Source organism: Pholcus phalangioides, unplaced genomic scaffold, assembly GCF_987345545.1.
Source record: "Pholcus phalangioides strain wild (caught in Gottingen) unplaced genomic scaffold, Ppha-v1.0 ptg000018l_1, whole genome shotgun sequence".
NCBI classification, from domain to species: Eukaryota; Metazoa; Arthropoda; class Arachnida; order Araneae; family Pholcidae; genus Pholcus; species Pholcus phalangioides.
The window spans coordinates 5,578,245-5,596,492 of record NW_028301611.1 but is presented as its reverse complement, the minus strand read 5'-3'; the positions used below and the strand labels follow the sequence as shown (position 1 = coordinate 5,596,492).

At 35.5% G+C, this 18,248-nt stretch overlaps 1 protein-coding gene across 1 annotated transcript in view; it reads left to right on the top strand.

Moving 5' to 3' along the window:
* The first annotated feature begins 3,074 nt into the window (after positions 1-3,074).
* LOC149071615 (uncharacterized) overlaps positions 3,075-18,248 on the top strand; it is a 188,178-nt gene continuing 173,004 nt past the window's right edge. The window contains exon 1 of the mRNA XM_089247641.1: positions 3,075-3,478. Within this exon, the coding sequence (XP_089103767.1) occupies positions 3,403-3,478 (76 nt within the window). The 5' untranslated portion in view covers positions 3,075-3,402. The remainder of the gene's footprint in view (positions 3,479-18,248) is intronic.

Sequence of the window (18,248 nt, the reverse complement as noted above, 5' to 3'; positions counted from 1 at the left end):
AGCAAACACAGCAATAAAAATTGGAAAAATGATCAAAGTTATCGAATTGCAACTTATATTTGATAAAGAGGATGATGAAGGGCTTTAAAAGTATGAAAAAAATTTATGTCTGTTCAATATGGTTCGAGCCACGATGAAGTGTCAGCAGGTAGACCACGCGCTAATTATCATTAATAATTTATGGATTTTGTAAAATTAATTTAAATGCAATTCGCTCTCAATGTATCGTGTTTGATTACGATCCAAACTATCAACGCGTTCCTGAAATAATGGAAAAAATTAGTGTAATAAAATGCGTTCTTTCTGAAAAAAAATTTCCCCTTCAAGACTTATGTTCGTAACTCGGGGAGCAACCATATAAAAATGTTTTAGAGGGGCCGAAAATTTTTTTTTGCATTGGGCTGCGAAATTCTCCTAAGCCCGGGCCTGTCTCCGATTTATTGAATTTAAATATCTCAGGCAATAATACAGTTAAGAACATGTAATTTGTTTACTGGGCTCAGGAGAGAAAGAGCAACAACTATTTAATTGGAAGCTAGAGGATGGTGGAATGGTATAAAATTTAATTTTTTTTATTTTGTGTACACTGTATTTTTATCCTCAATAGTCGTACAGGTTGATTTCTGGTCACATTTTGAGAATTTTTAAAATTATAACCACACCACTACGACAAAGGGTTGATGAGATAAAAGCTGTAACAATACTCAAATGAGAAACCATTGCTTGTTAGAATGCCATAATATTACCAATAGGCAGGGCCACAACTAGTGTGGGGGGGGGGTGAGTGGCGTGGTGGTAAGATGTTCGTCTACCACCGTGAAGGTTGTTGTCACGGTCCCGTGTTCGAATACGAGGGAGGATATAGATAAGATATTTCCCCTAACGAACCTGAGAGGTGACCACTAGACACTACCACTAGACCACTAGACAGCGCCTTCATTTCCAACCCATCTCATTAATGGCAGTAAATTGCAATACAGCGATATGGCCAGAGTTGGTGTTTGGCGAAGTGGTGGTGGGGCAGGCTGGTTTGGTGCCCCGAGCGCATCACAAAAGGGAGGCGCAAATTTCACTATTCAACCTATACTTCAGCATTACGAGGAGGGTGCCGAAATGAGTGGTTGCCCCGGCTAACTAAGTATCCAGTTGCGACCCTGCTAATAGGTATCTTACTTCTGATGAATCACCATTATATTGGATATTTTTTTCTTTTAGATACATTCTTATATTTGTAATTTACACCTGGTAGCATTTATTTTACTTCTATAGATCAAACTACACAGTTTATCTACTGATGACCCACAAAAATCATGCACTTATTCTGTCGAACTTGGTTTTTATTTCATGGGCCCATCTGGGCACTTCTGGCACCGGGGTGTCAAGTGACAATTAGATCTGGTTCCGATTCTCAAGAGTAAATATGCAAATAGGTAGGTAAGGATTTTCAGCTAGGTAGTAGTGCCAGGGCCGTCTTAAGAGCATCATGGGCCCCCGGGCCAAGTGATTTTTCTGAGGCCCTACCAGGCAAATTCTTGAAAATTTCAACCAGATTTCATTTTTGTGAGGGCCCTTATCTCTTGAGGCCCCCGGGCGGGTCCATGCCTTAAGACGGCACTGAGTAGTGCCTCTCTCAGAAAAATCGCTTTGTACGTGGGTGTATGATAATGTTAAGACAGCCCTGGGCGTACTTTATGAAAATTGCAAAAAGCTAATCGAAAAACTCAGCAAAATAAAGGGGTTTAGTTTGCAATATTGTTAATTTCTCATCTTTTGTGCCATCCTTGTGATAATGATGTTCAACTATACAGTCAAGTGTTCTTAAAACTTTAGGATCTTCGATGAGCGATGTTGAAGAAAAATTTAACATTAAAAAAAAACAATTTGATATCTTTTTGTGGTGCCCCTTTCAGGGTCGTCATTTCAACTTTTTCCGGGGGGGGGGGGGTAAAGAGCATGAACTCAATGGACGCACATATATATATATATATATATGTGTGCGTACATTGAGTATATATATATATATAAAATAGTATATATATATATATATATATATATGTATATATTATTTTTAGTGCATTCTCAAAAGCCGGGGGGGGGGGAAACGGCCCCCCTGACCCCCCAAATGACGGGTTTTTAGTCGAGGGCGCAACTAGGGGGGGAGCAGGTGGATCTCGTGCCCCGGGCGCTGGACCAGAAGGGGCGCAAATTTTATTCTCAAACCTCTCCTTGAACATTACAAGGGGGGTGCCAAAATGCGCACTTGCCCCGGGTGACCAAACATCTAGTTGTGGCCCTGCCTTTAGTACTACTGATGCCCTAAGCACGTGCTTATTTTGCTTAATGGTTAATCCGGCCCTGCCTGTGTAAAGGAAAGGATGTGTGTAAGAGGTGCCTGTGTTATATATAAAGGATGAAATTTACACCCCCCCCCCCCCCCACAATTGGGACCTTGGCCCTGGGCAAAGCCGCTTGAAAGGTAATGCAGCTTTGGCCCTGGGCGACAGAGTAAATATTTGTTTAAACAGAGTAAATATTGAGGCTCTGCTATAACCCCCCCACCACACCTTTCCTTACCCCAAAATGCAGCCATCGAGAGGGAGAGAACTCTCTCTCAAAAGCCTATTATAAATCATCCTACTCAACAGGTGATTTTTCCCGGCTCAGCGGATGCCCTCTCTCTATTGGCTGAACCAAGACGTGATGTCATCGACTGTTCCCTCACCTCTGACACTAACTTTGAGGCTCTTTTTTCCATATTAAATGGTACCTAATGACATGCGCGGAAACTCTCAAAATTGTCACATCTGCGCATGACATCATCGAAAGACGAAAACTTCAAAAACGTTCAGTATCCGTTCATTAATTACAAAAAAAAAAAGTCAAATTATACGAATAAATAAAATTAATGATTTTCATTTAATAATCGGGTATAAAAATCTCAATTTTTAGTCGAGTTTTGCAGCATTGAAAAATTTTGATCACGTCATGACGTCACGGTAATCCAACCAATAGGACACGGACGTCGTAATAGACCTTGGAAAAGGAATCTTCAGTTTTTGAAAAGAAGAAAAAAGTTCACCAAAAGAAGACTTTTTTTCGTGCGTACTTTTTCTTTTTTTTGTGACTGCAGCCAATTATTTTCACAATTTTCCGCCAATTTCGTACAATAAAAAATATAATGCATCGATCGTCGCGTCGGACAATGTAATTTTGTGAAATTCCTCAAAAGTGGACAATGGATATCATTCGGGGGAAAAAAAACCAAGTGTAGTCAAATGAACTAAACGCAGTGATTTTCTCAAACATCCCCCCACTCTCGAGTGCAAAGATGGATGTTATTGCGTGGAGAAAAAACAAGATTTTTTTCATTTTACACATGGATTTAAACATTGGACTATTTTAATGCGGGGGAAAGAAACACTAAAAAGAGAAGAAATGGAAGTTATAGGAGATGACAGCTTACTTCAAGCTGTATTAAGTAAGTTCATTCGATTGTTTTTTTTATTATCATGTCAGTTATTAAAGAACGATGTTGTTTATTTACTTTGTTGCCGGCTTTTCGGCTTCCATGATTTCACTGCAACATGTCAATCCGAGGTCCAACATAATTGATTCTAAAGAAAATAATTTCTTCTGTTGATAAATAAATAGATCAACAATCAAAATCAGTAGATCAGAAATCAACTTTGTTACATTATCGGTATAACAAATTGATGTCTTTTCTACTGTTGATCATGTATTTGGATGAATATAAGTTTGTTGATATGGAATCACAAAGTAATTATCACTTTAATACAAGTGAAAAATGTTATGCTGTTCATGTATTTTCGAGATATAGCTTATTGTTTTACTTATATACTACACAAATAATAGTAATCTAAAGGAAAATAATGATTTGTTCTATTGCTGACCATATAGGCTATATGCTGAGTGTAATTATAAATTTGTTGAGATAAATAGCTTACTAAGAGTTCAGTATGTAATTGAAACAGTTATTATTAACGTTTTGTTACAAAGTAGATCTTAAAGATGAGATCTCTTTTGTTTGCATGAAAAATGCTCTTTTTATGCACGATTTTCTTTGTACATTAAATCACCTTATTACAAGTGAAATGTGATTGTGTTCATTTGCATATTCAAAGTGGATTAACCCCCTCCCCCCAAAATACTTCATTATTATCCAAATTATTCCAGTAAAATATGCTGTGTGTGTGTAATTTTGAGAAAATTTAGTATGCAAAAAGTTTTTGGAACTAGTACTCGTTTTCTGTGATAGAGCTATCTGTGTCAGTACATTTAAAATAATTAAGATGTACAAAAAAAACGAATAAAATTAGAATTGATAGCAACATATGATTGATTGTTTCGGCAGTTAACAATACATAAGTACGTAGATGTCTTGTTGACTATATATTCTTTAACAATAAAAAAAATGAGCTCAAAGGCCCATATTCTCAGGCCTAACATAGTATATCTGCAAACAGTTTTACCTAGATCACACAATAATAACGATAATCATAATTTATAATTTGATAAATTGGCTAGATCAAGCTTTTGACGTTTTAAGCATAGAAAACTTTTAAAGAGATTGTTCGTTGATCATGTCAATTATTGAATAATGATGTTGTTTATTTACTTTGTTGCTGGTTTTTTTTTTGGCTTCCATGATTGCAACATGACAATCCAAGGTCTAACATAATTGATTCTGAAGAAGATAATGATCTCTTTTGTTGTTAATCGTGTATTTGATGAGTATGATAATAAATTTGTTGGTAAATTTGCTAAGTAAAAATTTCTCATGTTTTCATGAAAGTAGTTCTCTCTAGGATGGCATCTATTTGTTTACATGAAAAATGTTCTTTTCGTGCACAATTTTTTTCATACATACTATAAATCACTTTATTACAAGTGAAATGTCATGCTGTTTATGTATATTCAAAGTGGATGAACCCTGCAAAAATATTTCATTACCAGAATTTGTTTTTATAAAATATTTTGAGAATATTTAGCATGTGAAAAATTGTTGGAATTAATTGATTTTGTTTATGTTTTGTGTACAGGGGAGCTCCAATAGGAATGGGGGGGGGGTGCAATAGGAATGAAACATTGGGAGGGGGGATGCAGTAACTCTGACACACTCTTATTAGATTATTAGAGCTATCTCTGTCAAAACAATCGAAATGACTAAGAACAGTAGAATGAGATTATTGAACCTTTCACAGTCAATTTGATCAAATTCCATTTTTAATGCACCAAAGAAAAGAGAAGAAAATTGGAATTATATAATAGCATGTGATGGATTGTTTCCACAGTTAACATCAGTATATTCTCTTGTCAATTGTATATTTATGAATAATGAAAAGAAAGGAGCACATATATCTCCCCAAGTTCCCACATTCTTAGGCCTACCATAATCAGGGTTGAGTTTTTTTTTGTCAAAAATCAGTTTTTGGCATGACAAGTGTCAAAAAAGGGTTTAAATTGTCAAAAACTGGTTTAAACAATCAAAAACTTATAATGAATGTATTAAAATACTCTTTGTTGAGTACATATCTTGGATTACCATAAACATTTTTTATGCAGACTGCAGTTTGAAATATTAATTTATGATATAATTATTAAAACTAGGATACTAATTAAAAAAAAGCTTATAGAAACTGCTTGTTAACTGCCTATACCTCTACGTTTCTGAGAGGTAAGAGTTGGTATTCTAGAGTGAATATAAAAACACTCACAATATATCTGTACAAAACCAAAGTTTGAAAGTACTCTCTTGATTGAAGGTGAGATGGCAAGACTTGCTGGCCAAAGCTTTGCCAGTTTCCCAAGTTGACATGATGCAGCATTAAAATTGCAAAAACTATCACATTTAAGAATTCCCATCAACTAAATCATAGCATTAGAAATTGTTGCACTATAAGAAGTGATGGGAGGGAGTAGTAGTTTCATCAGCTTTCATATCCAATCAGCACAGACGATGAGCATTTGCTAATTTTGTTATCCCTTTAAGCCCAAGCTCGAACGATCGTGCGGGTGAAATACTTAACAAGCATTCATGTCTTCAAAAATTTCCCTGTCTTTATGCTTCCCAATTCATAGCTATATCATTTTGCCTGTTGCTGGGCCTTTAATTTATACTTGGTTGCAATGCTATTTCTAAGAAGAATTTTTTTTTTAAAAGCACCTGATATTTTCAACATAATTTAATAATAACACAAACCATGATTGTACATAAAAGATATATTGTAACTAAATAAAAGAACATTCTGTATAAATATTTGTTTGAAAAATAGAGCTATAAATTGTAAAGGCAATAATATTTATTGCTTAACATTATTCTGAGAGTAGAAAATTATTTAATGATTATATTAAGTATTTAGGCTATTCTTCCTGTATAATATTGACGTTTTAAGCATTAGGTACATCAATCAGTGTATTTATTTTCAATATAGGAATTTATACAATGAAAATATACTATTTGAGGTTTTTGACAGTTAAACGTCAAAAACCTGCCAACCCTGACCATAACATATGCACAATATTAACACTAATCAATCAATAAATGGACTTCATCAAAACTTTTGGAATTTTGAAGCATAGCAAAATTTTTCCCTTTGTAGTCACCTGTCGTTTACGTCCAAATAATATTTTCCCCTTGTATAATAAAAGTATGCGTTTCAAACTCCTGATTAACAGTCACTCCCTCTTTTATGGACTAATTTTTTTGACCCACCCATCCTCGCAAGAGATAAAAAAATTGACAACGCACAGAAAAAGCCAAAATTTCAAGAATTCATATTTCTATTTTTCTTTGAACTGCTTTCAGTATTATACTGTAACAATTCATTCATTTATATAATTCATATATAGAACAAATTTATTAAATATAAATAATCTCTTTGAACCAATTTGAATCAAACTTTGTGTTTTTATACAAAGGGGAAAAATAAACACTTTGGAACTAGTTTTATGCAACATCGCATTACAAAAAACTTTTATTTATCTCTACTATGTATGGAAGAAAATGATGTAATCATAATGATAACCCCTGTGAATATGTATGGATATAGCTTATGGACATATATATATGATTTGATTAATGACTATTATCAGTTACAATAACTTCCAGTCTAATGAAGTTTCTGACAACAGTAACACTAAGTGTCAATCTATATAGTTGAGAAATGCCAAAATTATACTCATATCTTGAATTATATAATTTAGGTCTTTATGTGCAAATTCCAAATTATATTTTCATTATCAATGATCTTTAGGGTTCTTTTAATAGGTATTCAACACATTTATTCTTTTTTAAGACAGCTTTTATCATTCATACTTGTAAATGTAGATTTATATGAGTATGTGTATGGCTGTGTGTGTTAATAGTGTACGCATTATGAGCAAATATGATATACAGTGAAACTTCTATATAACGATGCATCAAGGGTATATATAGAGAAAATGTATTATTATATTGGCTCTATATATATGGAATGTATTAACATTATGTTAAAAGTGCATAAGGGGCCATTCAAGTATTACGTCAGCATCGAGAGGGAGGGGGTTTCGGATTTGCTGACTTTTTATGACAAGGGGAAAGGGGATTTGAAGGTTGCTTACGTCATCAACCACCCCTTTTTGAAGATATGAAATATTCTAAGCTGCTGATGAAATTTTGCTGATGGGGAGGGAGGGGGGTCAGTGTTTTGCTGACGGGGGGGGGGGGGGCAAAAATTGCTGAAAATCTGCTTATATAGTACTTGAATGGCCCTTAAGGAGTAGAGAAAAATATTGAGTTTATTATTCTTGTAGGAATCTTTATATAGGATTTTCACTGCATATGCAGGGCGTAACAAATCGGAAAATAATGCTGAATTTTTACAAGCCAAACATTTTTCCCCTGAGCAAAAAAGTTAAAACAATGCATTATTTTCATTTTTTCAGGACTTGGTAATCCCCTCATGGTTGATACGTATGATGACATAAATTTAAAACAAAATTGTGTTTCGTTCAGAAATTAGTTAGATAACCACATAGAAGACTTTAGGTGCCAATACCAAATTTTTTAGTCATCATGGCAACTTGGGGCCTGGGATTTGTCAAGCCTTAATATTTTATATTGTATGATATACATATATTAGGTAATATATATATATATATATATATATATATATAGAATGCTTTTTATTTATATATCTTTTGATTTCATAATGACTATTCAATTGTAGCTTGATATTTTATGAGACCACTCTCTATATATTCTGTGAATATATAATACATACAGTAAATCCCTCTTCTTTTTTTTTTTTTTCTATGGCTATGGCAAGGCAAAAAAATGTTGTTCGTAAAAAGGGTTGGGGTGACCGTTGATTGAGGTTTTACTGTATATAAACACAAAATTAGACTATTTTGGAGATTTTCTGACATTTACCTAAATTTTTTATTGGGAGTTCAAATCCCATTTGGGACACGAATGTCTTTGAATTCAATTTTGAATTGCATCACAAAGCTGTAGAGCATGGCCCAGTTAAAGCAAAGGATAGTGGTGCACAGTGATGTAATAATATTAGGAATTCTTATATATGCTTCCGGCCCTTTCCCTTTGACCCTCACGAGCCTAAATCTGCAAATCTGCATTATTTTCTAAATGGGATTTATCTTTTTTTTCTAAAACTTCGGTGTCATCTTTGGTCTTTCTGCAGAGAGCAAGTAGACCTTCAGCATGATATTTAAAAACGTGAAAAACTTCAGGAATTTGCCATTTCCCCTTCAGAATATGGGGGATAGATGGCAGACAGCATCTGTGAAACACACAAAACAAGCGTAACTCTGACAACATAAATATTTTAGGACTTCACATACAATCAGAACACACATTCCGGCATGTACAATTCGTTAGAATACAGATACCAAGGCCGCAAAACAGGCACAATGCCCAACGAGGTGGTTGAATTCTCCAGAAGAATGTTTCAAGGGCCATGTGTAGTTAAGAAGTTGTTGTAGTAATCTGTCTTCTGTTCCTCAGACCTCATTTGATATCTTATTACATATTTTCAAGAATCATTATCTTTCTAAAAGATCTGCAACTTAGCCACCTTGACAGGGTCCAACCAATCCCAGGCACCAGGCCACCTTAAAATTTTCAATGAATGATTACTAAATTACAATATGAAGGAGAGCTTTCTGAAATCATATTTGCCAACATAGAAAGGGGGCTATTAAACGTCAGGAAAGTTTGAAAAAAAATATTTTGGACCATTTCTCTCGAAAAGAAGCTTGGCTCCTAGAACATTTTGCTCTTGTGCCTGATTTTTTTTTTTAGTTCATGAATATTTGACCTTGACCTTTAAACAATACCCAGGAATAGCAAAAAATTGACCCATTTGATCATTCAATTTCTCTGAATTGATGGATGGAAATGGATATTTTTTTGTCTTTACTGTAGATGTACGGGGTGTTTTCTTTTGACGTGATTTCCTACTTTTGTTTGTACAAGACATACGAAGTAATGCTGTCCAGTTTATCGTTTTATTAGACATTTTGTTTGTTCAGGAGGTGCTTATGCAAACTGATTCGGTAAAGCGTCAGCTGCTCCGATTCGTTTCCCTTCTTTTATTGTTGCACTGCTTCTAAAAAATGTCATCTAATGGTTTCCTTTGAAAAAGTTCCAATCTCGTTCATTAGTATCGTTCTAGCATCAAAGTATCCTTGATTTTTCACACACATGGCACTTTTTTCAGCTATGGAGGAAAAAAAAACCTCATTGGTTGCGAATAAGAATGACGTTTTATCAAACAATTTGCGTTTAGGATATGTTCTAAAAATAACCTTGTGTGATTAGGGTTTGCTCGATATCGAAATTGAAACAAGGGTCACATTTTTGGGGAGGTGTTTTTTAGACTGTAGATGACACCCACCGAATTATGTTCCATAATCGTGTGAATGCGCGGAGACACAAGACGGGTTACTACTTACCGGATCTGAGAGCTCCAAAATCAGTACGCACACTCGTGCCTATTTGATTACCCCTGTCAACAATAGATGGCGCCACTGTACCAAAAAATGATAGTTGTTTCAACCAAAGCAGTACTGCTATTTTTTTTCGGCGGTTGACTGTCAGAGACTTACTTTTAGAGAAGTTTTTATACCCCCTGTAAACGCCTATCACATCCGAAGGGTGTTCCAAAATGTATTGACGGTTTTGAAACTGAAATGGCAAGAAGAAAAGGTGACAAATATTGAAATAATTCTTGCTGAATTGTTTTTTTTGTTGCGCTTTCTTTTGGGTAGTGCAAATCTTCACAACAGATGGCGCTTTGCATCCAGAGTCTGGAAACAATCATTGTAATACTCATGGAAATTACATCACGATGCTCTCAAAATGTGGAGAAATAGAGATATATATTTTTCTCCTGGATTATCTAGTCCAGCGGTTCTTTACCTTTTTTGACTCAGGAGCCCTGTCCAGTATATAATTTTTATGGCGGAGCCCTGTTTTGTACATAATTTTTATGGCAGAGAGAACCTTTAGGCCTCTTTTATTTATATATCTATCAAATTTACTGATTCATATTATTTTCCTCGAGTCGCCGCGGAGCACCGGTTGAGAATCCCTGATCTAGTCCCATGTCATTTCGTTGGGGATGGATGGGGGGGGGGGAGAAGGTAGTCCAATGCAATGACGTAATCATCAAAATATTGCTTCAGGGAAGTAAAAACATCATCAGCCCAATATTGGCCTCGCACTATCTTGCGTGAACCAAGTTGTTTCAGGCGATTCGTCAAAGTCATTAAGGATGACCACAAATTCGTGCAAGATTTTAATGCAAATACACGAATTCACTGTCTCTTGTAACAAAAATAGGCCCAATAATGCTATTGATACATAAAAAAAGCGGCCCATACAGTAATTTTTCGACAGAGACAACCCACGCAAAGTCCAGCGGATCTCAAAACAAACACCGTAATGAAATCGCTAGAAACTCCTCGCTGTGACCCCCCGTACGGGGGCTTTTTTGTGCATGTACCCCCTCGTTACCTCTTCGTTCTGTACAGCATTTGCAATCCAGTTAGACTAATTTGGTGCTTTATTGTTGTAACAATTTTTTCCCCTTATTTATTGTAACAATAATTATTCTTTATTTTTTTAATGTTTTTTCCTGGTTCTCTTGCTTACCCGGTCGGACTACCGGCTATTTTACGGCATGGCCCAGGTGTTTGACCACCTGCTTCAGCTTATATCTCTTCCTTGAGACAGAGCGGCGGGCTATGTCCTGGCTTGGAGGAGGACTATTAATTGGAGCTTTTTCCGGCCGGGCACTGACGGAGAAAGGGTCCCAAAGTGACGTCTTCAAAACGTTTTGAAAAAATTACTACTGATTCTATTTCTCTGATTCTCATTCAAATGTGCACAGAATTTCTGTGTATTATTATGGTAATTATTACTTATTTGTGTAATTATTATGGGTCGCTCAGAAAAAAAATTTGTATTGGCGTTCAAAATATCAATATTTAGAGGCCAAGAATGAATCTAAAAATCCCGCAACCCTGGAGTCTAACAGTGACGTAATTCGAACAACGTAGGGCTAGGATAAAGGGGCCGTTCAAGTATTACGTCAGCAAATTTTTAGCCATTTTTGATCCTTCCCCCCCCCCTCGTCGCAAAATTTGTTCATCTCTGCTCTGCCCCATACCTCCTAACACATATTGGTGGGATCAGAGACGTACCGCGGGGGGGGGGGGGGTGACATGGGGAGGCTCGTCCCCCCCGCAAGATGATCAAAAAATTTTTTTTTAAAAAGAATTAAAATTTCGAAAGAAAATATCTTTATATGTGTGTTAATATAATCGATTTCTGTCAATTTCAATGCTATTTGAAGGCTAATAACTTTCTTTTTTAGAAATTCATTGCAACCCATCCTCTAAGCCATAGTTTCCCAACCTTCTTGTCCCCCATTGCCCTCTTCTTCAGAAATTTCTTTCTCACATCGCCCCCAACGCAATCTGACCCATAGGATCCTATGTTATTCCCGTAGCTTCTACCGCCCCCCCCCTAGATCTTTCCATCGCCCACTTTGGGAATCACTGCTCTAAGCCATAAGCCATATATGGTACACCCTTGGTCTAAATGTGGCCCTGGGGGGGGGGGGGTTATCTGATTTGGCACGCACCTCAAACCTAATTTTGTAAAAATGAGCTAAGCGGCACAGATCGCTTGAGTGACCCATGGCACACTTCCAGAGCATTTAAGCGACCCGTGCCATACTTTCAGATCAATCAATAGGCCCGTAATAGTAGTATGCCCGGCAATCATAGTAGGCCCGTGGCACATTCATAGATCACTTAACTGATACAGTTCCAGAACACTTAAGCTATCCGTGTCACATGTAGAGATCCCTTGAGTGACATGTGGCACAGTTTTAGAGCATTCAAGCGGCCCCCCTGTGCGTCTCTGCACCACTCAAGTTACTCGCGGCACATTCTCAGATTACTTAAATGATCCGCGGCGTAATTACGGATCACTTGAGTGACACGCGTCACAGTTCAAGAGCACTTAAGCGGACCGCGACACATCTCCAGATCACTTGAATCCGCGAAACATTTAGCGATAGCTAAAGTGGCTCTGTAGGTGACTTTTCAAGAGGAAGAATGTTTGTGCAGGTGCCCACAAACTATACGGTTGATGACGTAAGCATCATCCACCCCTCGCCCCAAAATTCAGCAAATCGGAAACACCTCAACCCTCGATGCTGACGTAATACTTGAATGACCCCCAAATGCAGACAAAGAAAGAAAAAAAGTAAATAAGTAGTTTACATAAGAAAATGCTGGAAGAGGAAAGTGAAAAGGTGGAAAGAACGTGAAAAAGGAGAGCTTGTGTAAGATTAGAAAGAATTTTCTTTTATTGATATGGCCAAAGAAGCAGCACGAAAGGCGATGAGTAGCCAACTGTTGTCATTTTCATTAACTTTTGTGGCTTTGATAATTGCACTGCGCCGCTAATTTTTTGGTTCTTATGTGTTTCCGGGTGAGATGAATTCACTTCAACTTTTTCATAATTTTTTTGAGAACGACGCCTTGGGACCATTTCTTTGTGAGCTTATATGGCTGATGAGACAGAGTCTGATCATGCTCGGTTTGTTCAATTCAGTATACAGTAATTTTTGATGTTTACAGAGATCGTGGAACGTACACATGAGGATTCCCCATTCCCCGGATCTGTTTATTTACGAGACCGTTCACATGAAAGTATGATTCGTCAAGGTCATATGAAAGTCCCAAGTTTATGATGAACCTTTTCTGCTGAAGATTTTGGCCAGGCAAAAGCACGGACGTCCACCGATTTCATAATCGAGTTTCGTGACCTCTGCAACTTTCTTTTTTGATTTTTCGTATTCATTTGCAATTCTGTGATGATAGTTGTGGCACGTTATGCCGAAATCATCAGAAAAAAAAAAAAAAAATCCCCCCAAAAAAACAAAATCTCTGATGGAATCGGGTATTTAATCCCCTCGGTGATAGTTAAAACGTGAAAGCACGTGTGCTTTCCGACTGTTACCGGCTGGAACTGACGAGAAATTTTGTTTTAGATGCTATACGAAGGATTTACGATGGCGACGTGACATTTTTCGAGTTAATCCCTGGCACAAGAAGCGAAGGATATACCTTTCTTTTACACCTCCCCTCTTTTTCCTTGTAATTTGCATAAAAAGCGCAATTTTTTGGAAAATTCGCGAAGCTGTGACTTGCGCAACTATATCCAGCAATTTTAAGTTAGTTTTATTTAAATCATGATTAAAATGAAGATTCAAATCATTTGATTGAAAAAAGAAATCATTGATTTAAATCACGAAATTTAAATTTTGTTTTTTTCACTGTTCAAATTTCATTTTGTCTTCAATTTAAATTTCATTTTTTTCTATATTTTTTACTCTAATTGTATTTAAGTAAAAATAACCTAGATTAGTATTTATGTTATTGTAATGTGGTAAAAGCCATAAATTTCTTGATTGAAAGATCTTGTAAATATGGACTATAGATGCAGCGCAGAAGGATAGTTGTTCTATTTTTAGATTTGCTCATGTATAGGAAAAATTGAGAAATACGAAGTGGGATATATGTACCAGGGTTGTCCAATCTTTTTCCAAGCCGTGATACAATCAAGATTACTTTTTATGCGTTTGCCATGTACGAATTTCAACTTGCAGACCAAACGACTCGTTTTTACGGGACACCAGCATTTTCTTTTTCTGTTCCTGCAATATATCGTACATCGGCTTTCCTCTTTATTTTCGTGAAAATGTTCAGTTCGTCACTCTGAGTTATAACATTGCTTTTATTTTCGATTCATAAATTCGTTTATTACAATGCAGATTTTGCATGTACGTATATCGGTAGAAGTTCATACCATGTTGGGGCATAGACACCGGAACCTGAGAACTCGGAGTACTTGGCCCCCCCTCCTCCAGTAAACTCTATAAGAAGATTCAGTCCCTCCCCAAGAATGCATGGATATACAATGTAATTGTATTATATAGTGCATGTGCCCCATGCGGGCGACCCTAAATCTTGTACAGATGCGACGTCCAGCAACTTTTATGCCTAAAAATATAAACCAAACAGACGCATTGAATACAAAGTCATCACATAATTGTGAACCTACCACAGGCAAATTTAGGTTTGGCAGCCTACAAGACTATCATTCATTAGAAAAGGATTATTTAAAAGTTGAAGATAGTTTATTTTTGATTGAAAAATGAAATAAAATTTCATTAATTTTGAAAAGCATTCATGTGCTACTCTTGATACGTGTCGTGGGTTGGCCATTCCTGGTATAAACTTAAGTATAACTGCTCCAAGTGTTTTTTAATGCATTAACACAGGGTACTCAGTTCACCTAATTTTTCCTAAAGAAAATTGACAGAGCTCGGGGAGGGGGTGTATTTCTGTTTCAAAGGGAAAAACATTCTAGTAGTTTTAGTATCAATAATCGTGAAATTCATATCTAAGCCCCATCTACTTCATAATTTCTTCTTTGAAGAAACATTGTGTCCCAGACATATTGGTGTACGACACATTTCAATTTAATTAAGGGTTGATGATACAACAGGCTGAAGAGCTATACTTCTACGGGGTAGGCAAAAAGTCCGTAGAAACTTTAAAAATGCTTAAAAACTGAAAAAATTACCGAAATAAAAAACGGTTGGCAGGGTTAGCATCGCTACGTCACGGGAATTTTTTTTAAGACAGGAAAAAAAACTAAAAAAACAACCGATAAGCGACACTGACGTACACAAGTCAAATAAAAGATCGCAAATAACGAACGGAATGCCTCTAAATCGTTTATTACAGCAGTATGTGTTCCACATGACCATCACCACAGGTTCACGTAAAGCAACTTTCACCAACAAAGCTTTATCCTTCCTTCGCACTCAATATCCTTGTTCGCATACACGGTTTACAACGATGGACTGGTTGTGAATCAGGAGCGCAAGTTCTTATAACCGTCTCATTTGCATATTTTCCACCGAACTCGCTTGTACCAGCGCCACCTATCGGCTGTTTTTTTAGTTATTTTTATTTTCCTTCCTTAAAAAAAAATTCCCGTGACCAGCGATGCTAACCCTGCAAACCGTTTTTTATTTCGGTCATTTTTCCGGTTTTTATCAACTTTTAAATTTTCTATGGACTTTATGCGCACCCTGTACATCAGTTGAAAGATTATTTTCCATGTCTATGGTAAGCATACTGTTAACTTTGAAGTTGGGTGTAATGAAAATACGGGGTAATTACTTTCTGTTTAAAGACTTGAAATTTATTGTTGATATAACTTTGTTGTTGAATTACCGTTGCTATAACATTTTCTTTATTGTTGTTTGTAAAAAATGTCGCACCAACATCAATACAGGTGGACCATGGAAGAATAAAATGTTGTAATTATCAAGCAATATCACACGCTAGTTCTAAAAACAACATTCCATTCTAAAGTTAATTCAGGCTCCACAGACTACCATGTTACATGAACACATTTCTGGCATTCATATTCTTTGTTTTCATAGAATTTTTTTTATGAATTAACATTTTTGGAAATTAAAAGGTCTAGAGAGAGACATTGTATTTTTTAAAATTTGTTTACAAAAAAATTCAATTTTTTAAATGTATTTTTATCCCGATTTTCCATTTGGAATTTTTTTTTTTCCACGGCCGACAGAAATAAATGTTTTCAAAATATTAAAAAAAAAGTTTTTTTTTCTTTTATCACGTGATACGTGAGAGGCACCCGAATACTATTTCTCTCAATTAAGTTTATTAATTACACTAATTAGAAATTTACATAAATTATGGAGAAAAACATGCTAAATTATAATTTACATTTTTTTAAACTTCTCAAATATGTCATTTAAGTATAAAAAAAATTATTATTTGGTCGTGAATTAGAGGAGCGGTCAAAAATGGCTTACGAGTTTATTTGTTGGTTCATACGTCACTGGCAGGGCTGGACAAATCTCGAGCGCCAGGTCGGTATGGCGACTAAAAAATTGGTATTGGTGGCAAAAAATTTTCTTTGTGTAGTAGTTACTAAAATGCAGGCTGAGAGCAGCACAAAATGTTTGGAACTTATAGCAGTATGTCCGCCAACATGAAAGAGGATTCACAATGTCCTAAAAAAGCATTATTTTGAATCTTTTTCTTCAGTTAATTTTTTTTTTTTGGAGCCTAAATTTATTCAGGCACCTATTTTTTTTTAGATTTGCCCCAACCCTGGTTAATGCTATGTTATATTTCAAAGTAGATTAAAAAAATATGCATTCTTAAAGATTAATTTTGCTTAATAAGAAATCAACTTAATTTAAATTAAGAAAAAATCTGATTTATATCAACTTAATCCGACTATATCACAGCTAGTAACTGATTCAGTTACTAAAGAAATAAATATGAACCGATTAAAATCGCTAGTACTGTATTATAAAACTGGATAAAGTTCGATCCAAGGGTCCATACACCCTGGTATATTGGTAATTGTAGAGCGCTAAAAGAAGTCGACGTGAAACGAGTTATTCGGACTTGCATTTTTCCTTCTCGTGTATAGATGGCAGCACAAATATCGAGCTCACCATTTACCTGAGGTATGCTATTTATGTTTTTTTCCCATCGAGCTTATATTATTGGAGGGAGTGTGACGTCAGAGGTCTTCGCCTTGGCAATGCTGAGAACGTTGTCCGCAACATCATTCGTCGGACGATCATGTGACTCGGTGAAAACACACAATCTCCCCCGTTATTTTTCTTAAAGGTAAAAATAGGATTTTCAAATAATAAATATGAAAAAAATAATTTCAGCATCGATGAGATAATTCCAAAATTAATGAAGGAGACAATTTCAGCATTAATGAAAGATTATTCCAGAAATAAGGGAAGATAATTCCAAAATTAAAGAAAGAGTGATAATTCCAGTATTAATGAAAGATTATTCCGTAATTAATGAAAGAGTAATTGCAGCATTGATAAAAGTGATAATTCCAAAACTAATGAAAGTGATAATTCCAAAATTAATGAAAGTGATAATTCCAAAATTAATGAAAGTGATGATTCCAAAATTAATGAAAGTGATAATTCCAAAATTAATGAAAAATGATAATTCCAGAATTAATGAAAAATGATAATTCCAGAATTAATGAAAGATAATTCCAGAATTAATGAAAGAGATAATTACAGCATTGATAAAAGTGATAATTCCAAAATTAATGAAAGAGATAATTCCAGAATTAATGAAAGATAATTCCAGAATTAATGAAAGAGAAATTCTAGAATTAATGAAAGAGGTAAATTTCAGTTCTAAAATAAATGAAAGTGATAATTTCAGTTCTAAAATAAATGAAAGTGATAATTCCAGCAATAGTGAAAGATAATTCCAAAATTAATGAGGGAAAATCTCTCGAAGAAAGAAATTTTTCAGTATTAACGAAAGAAATAATTCCAGTATTAATGAAATATATAGTTTGATATATTTTTTTAATCTTTTAGATGAGTTCTCCATCCTTCTTTTTTTTAATCTTTAATACGCAATATTTAGAGACCGAACTGTACATTTCAAATTTCAATGAGGAAATTGCCAGGCATGAACTTTGTTTTCACTGAGTCACGTGATCCCTTTTCATTCGATGTTGCTGCTGTCGCGGATGCTCTGTTTTCACTGAGTCACGTGATCCCCTTTCATTCGATGTCGCTGCTGTCGCGGATGCTCCCTCC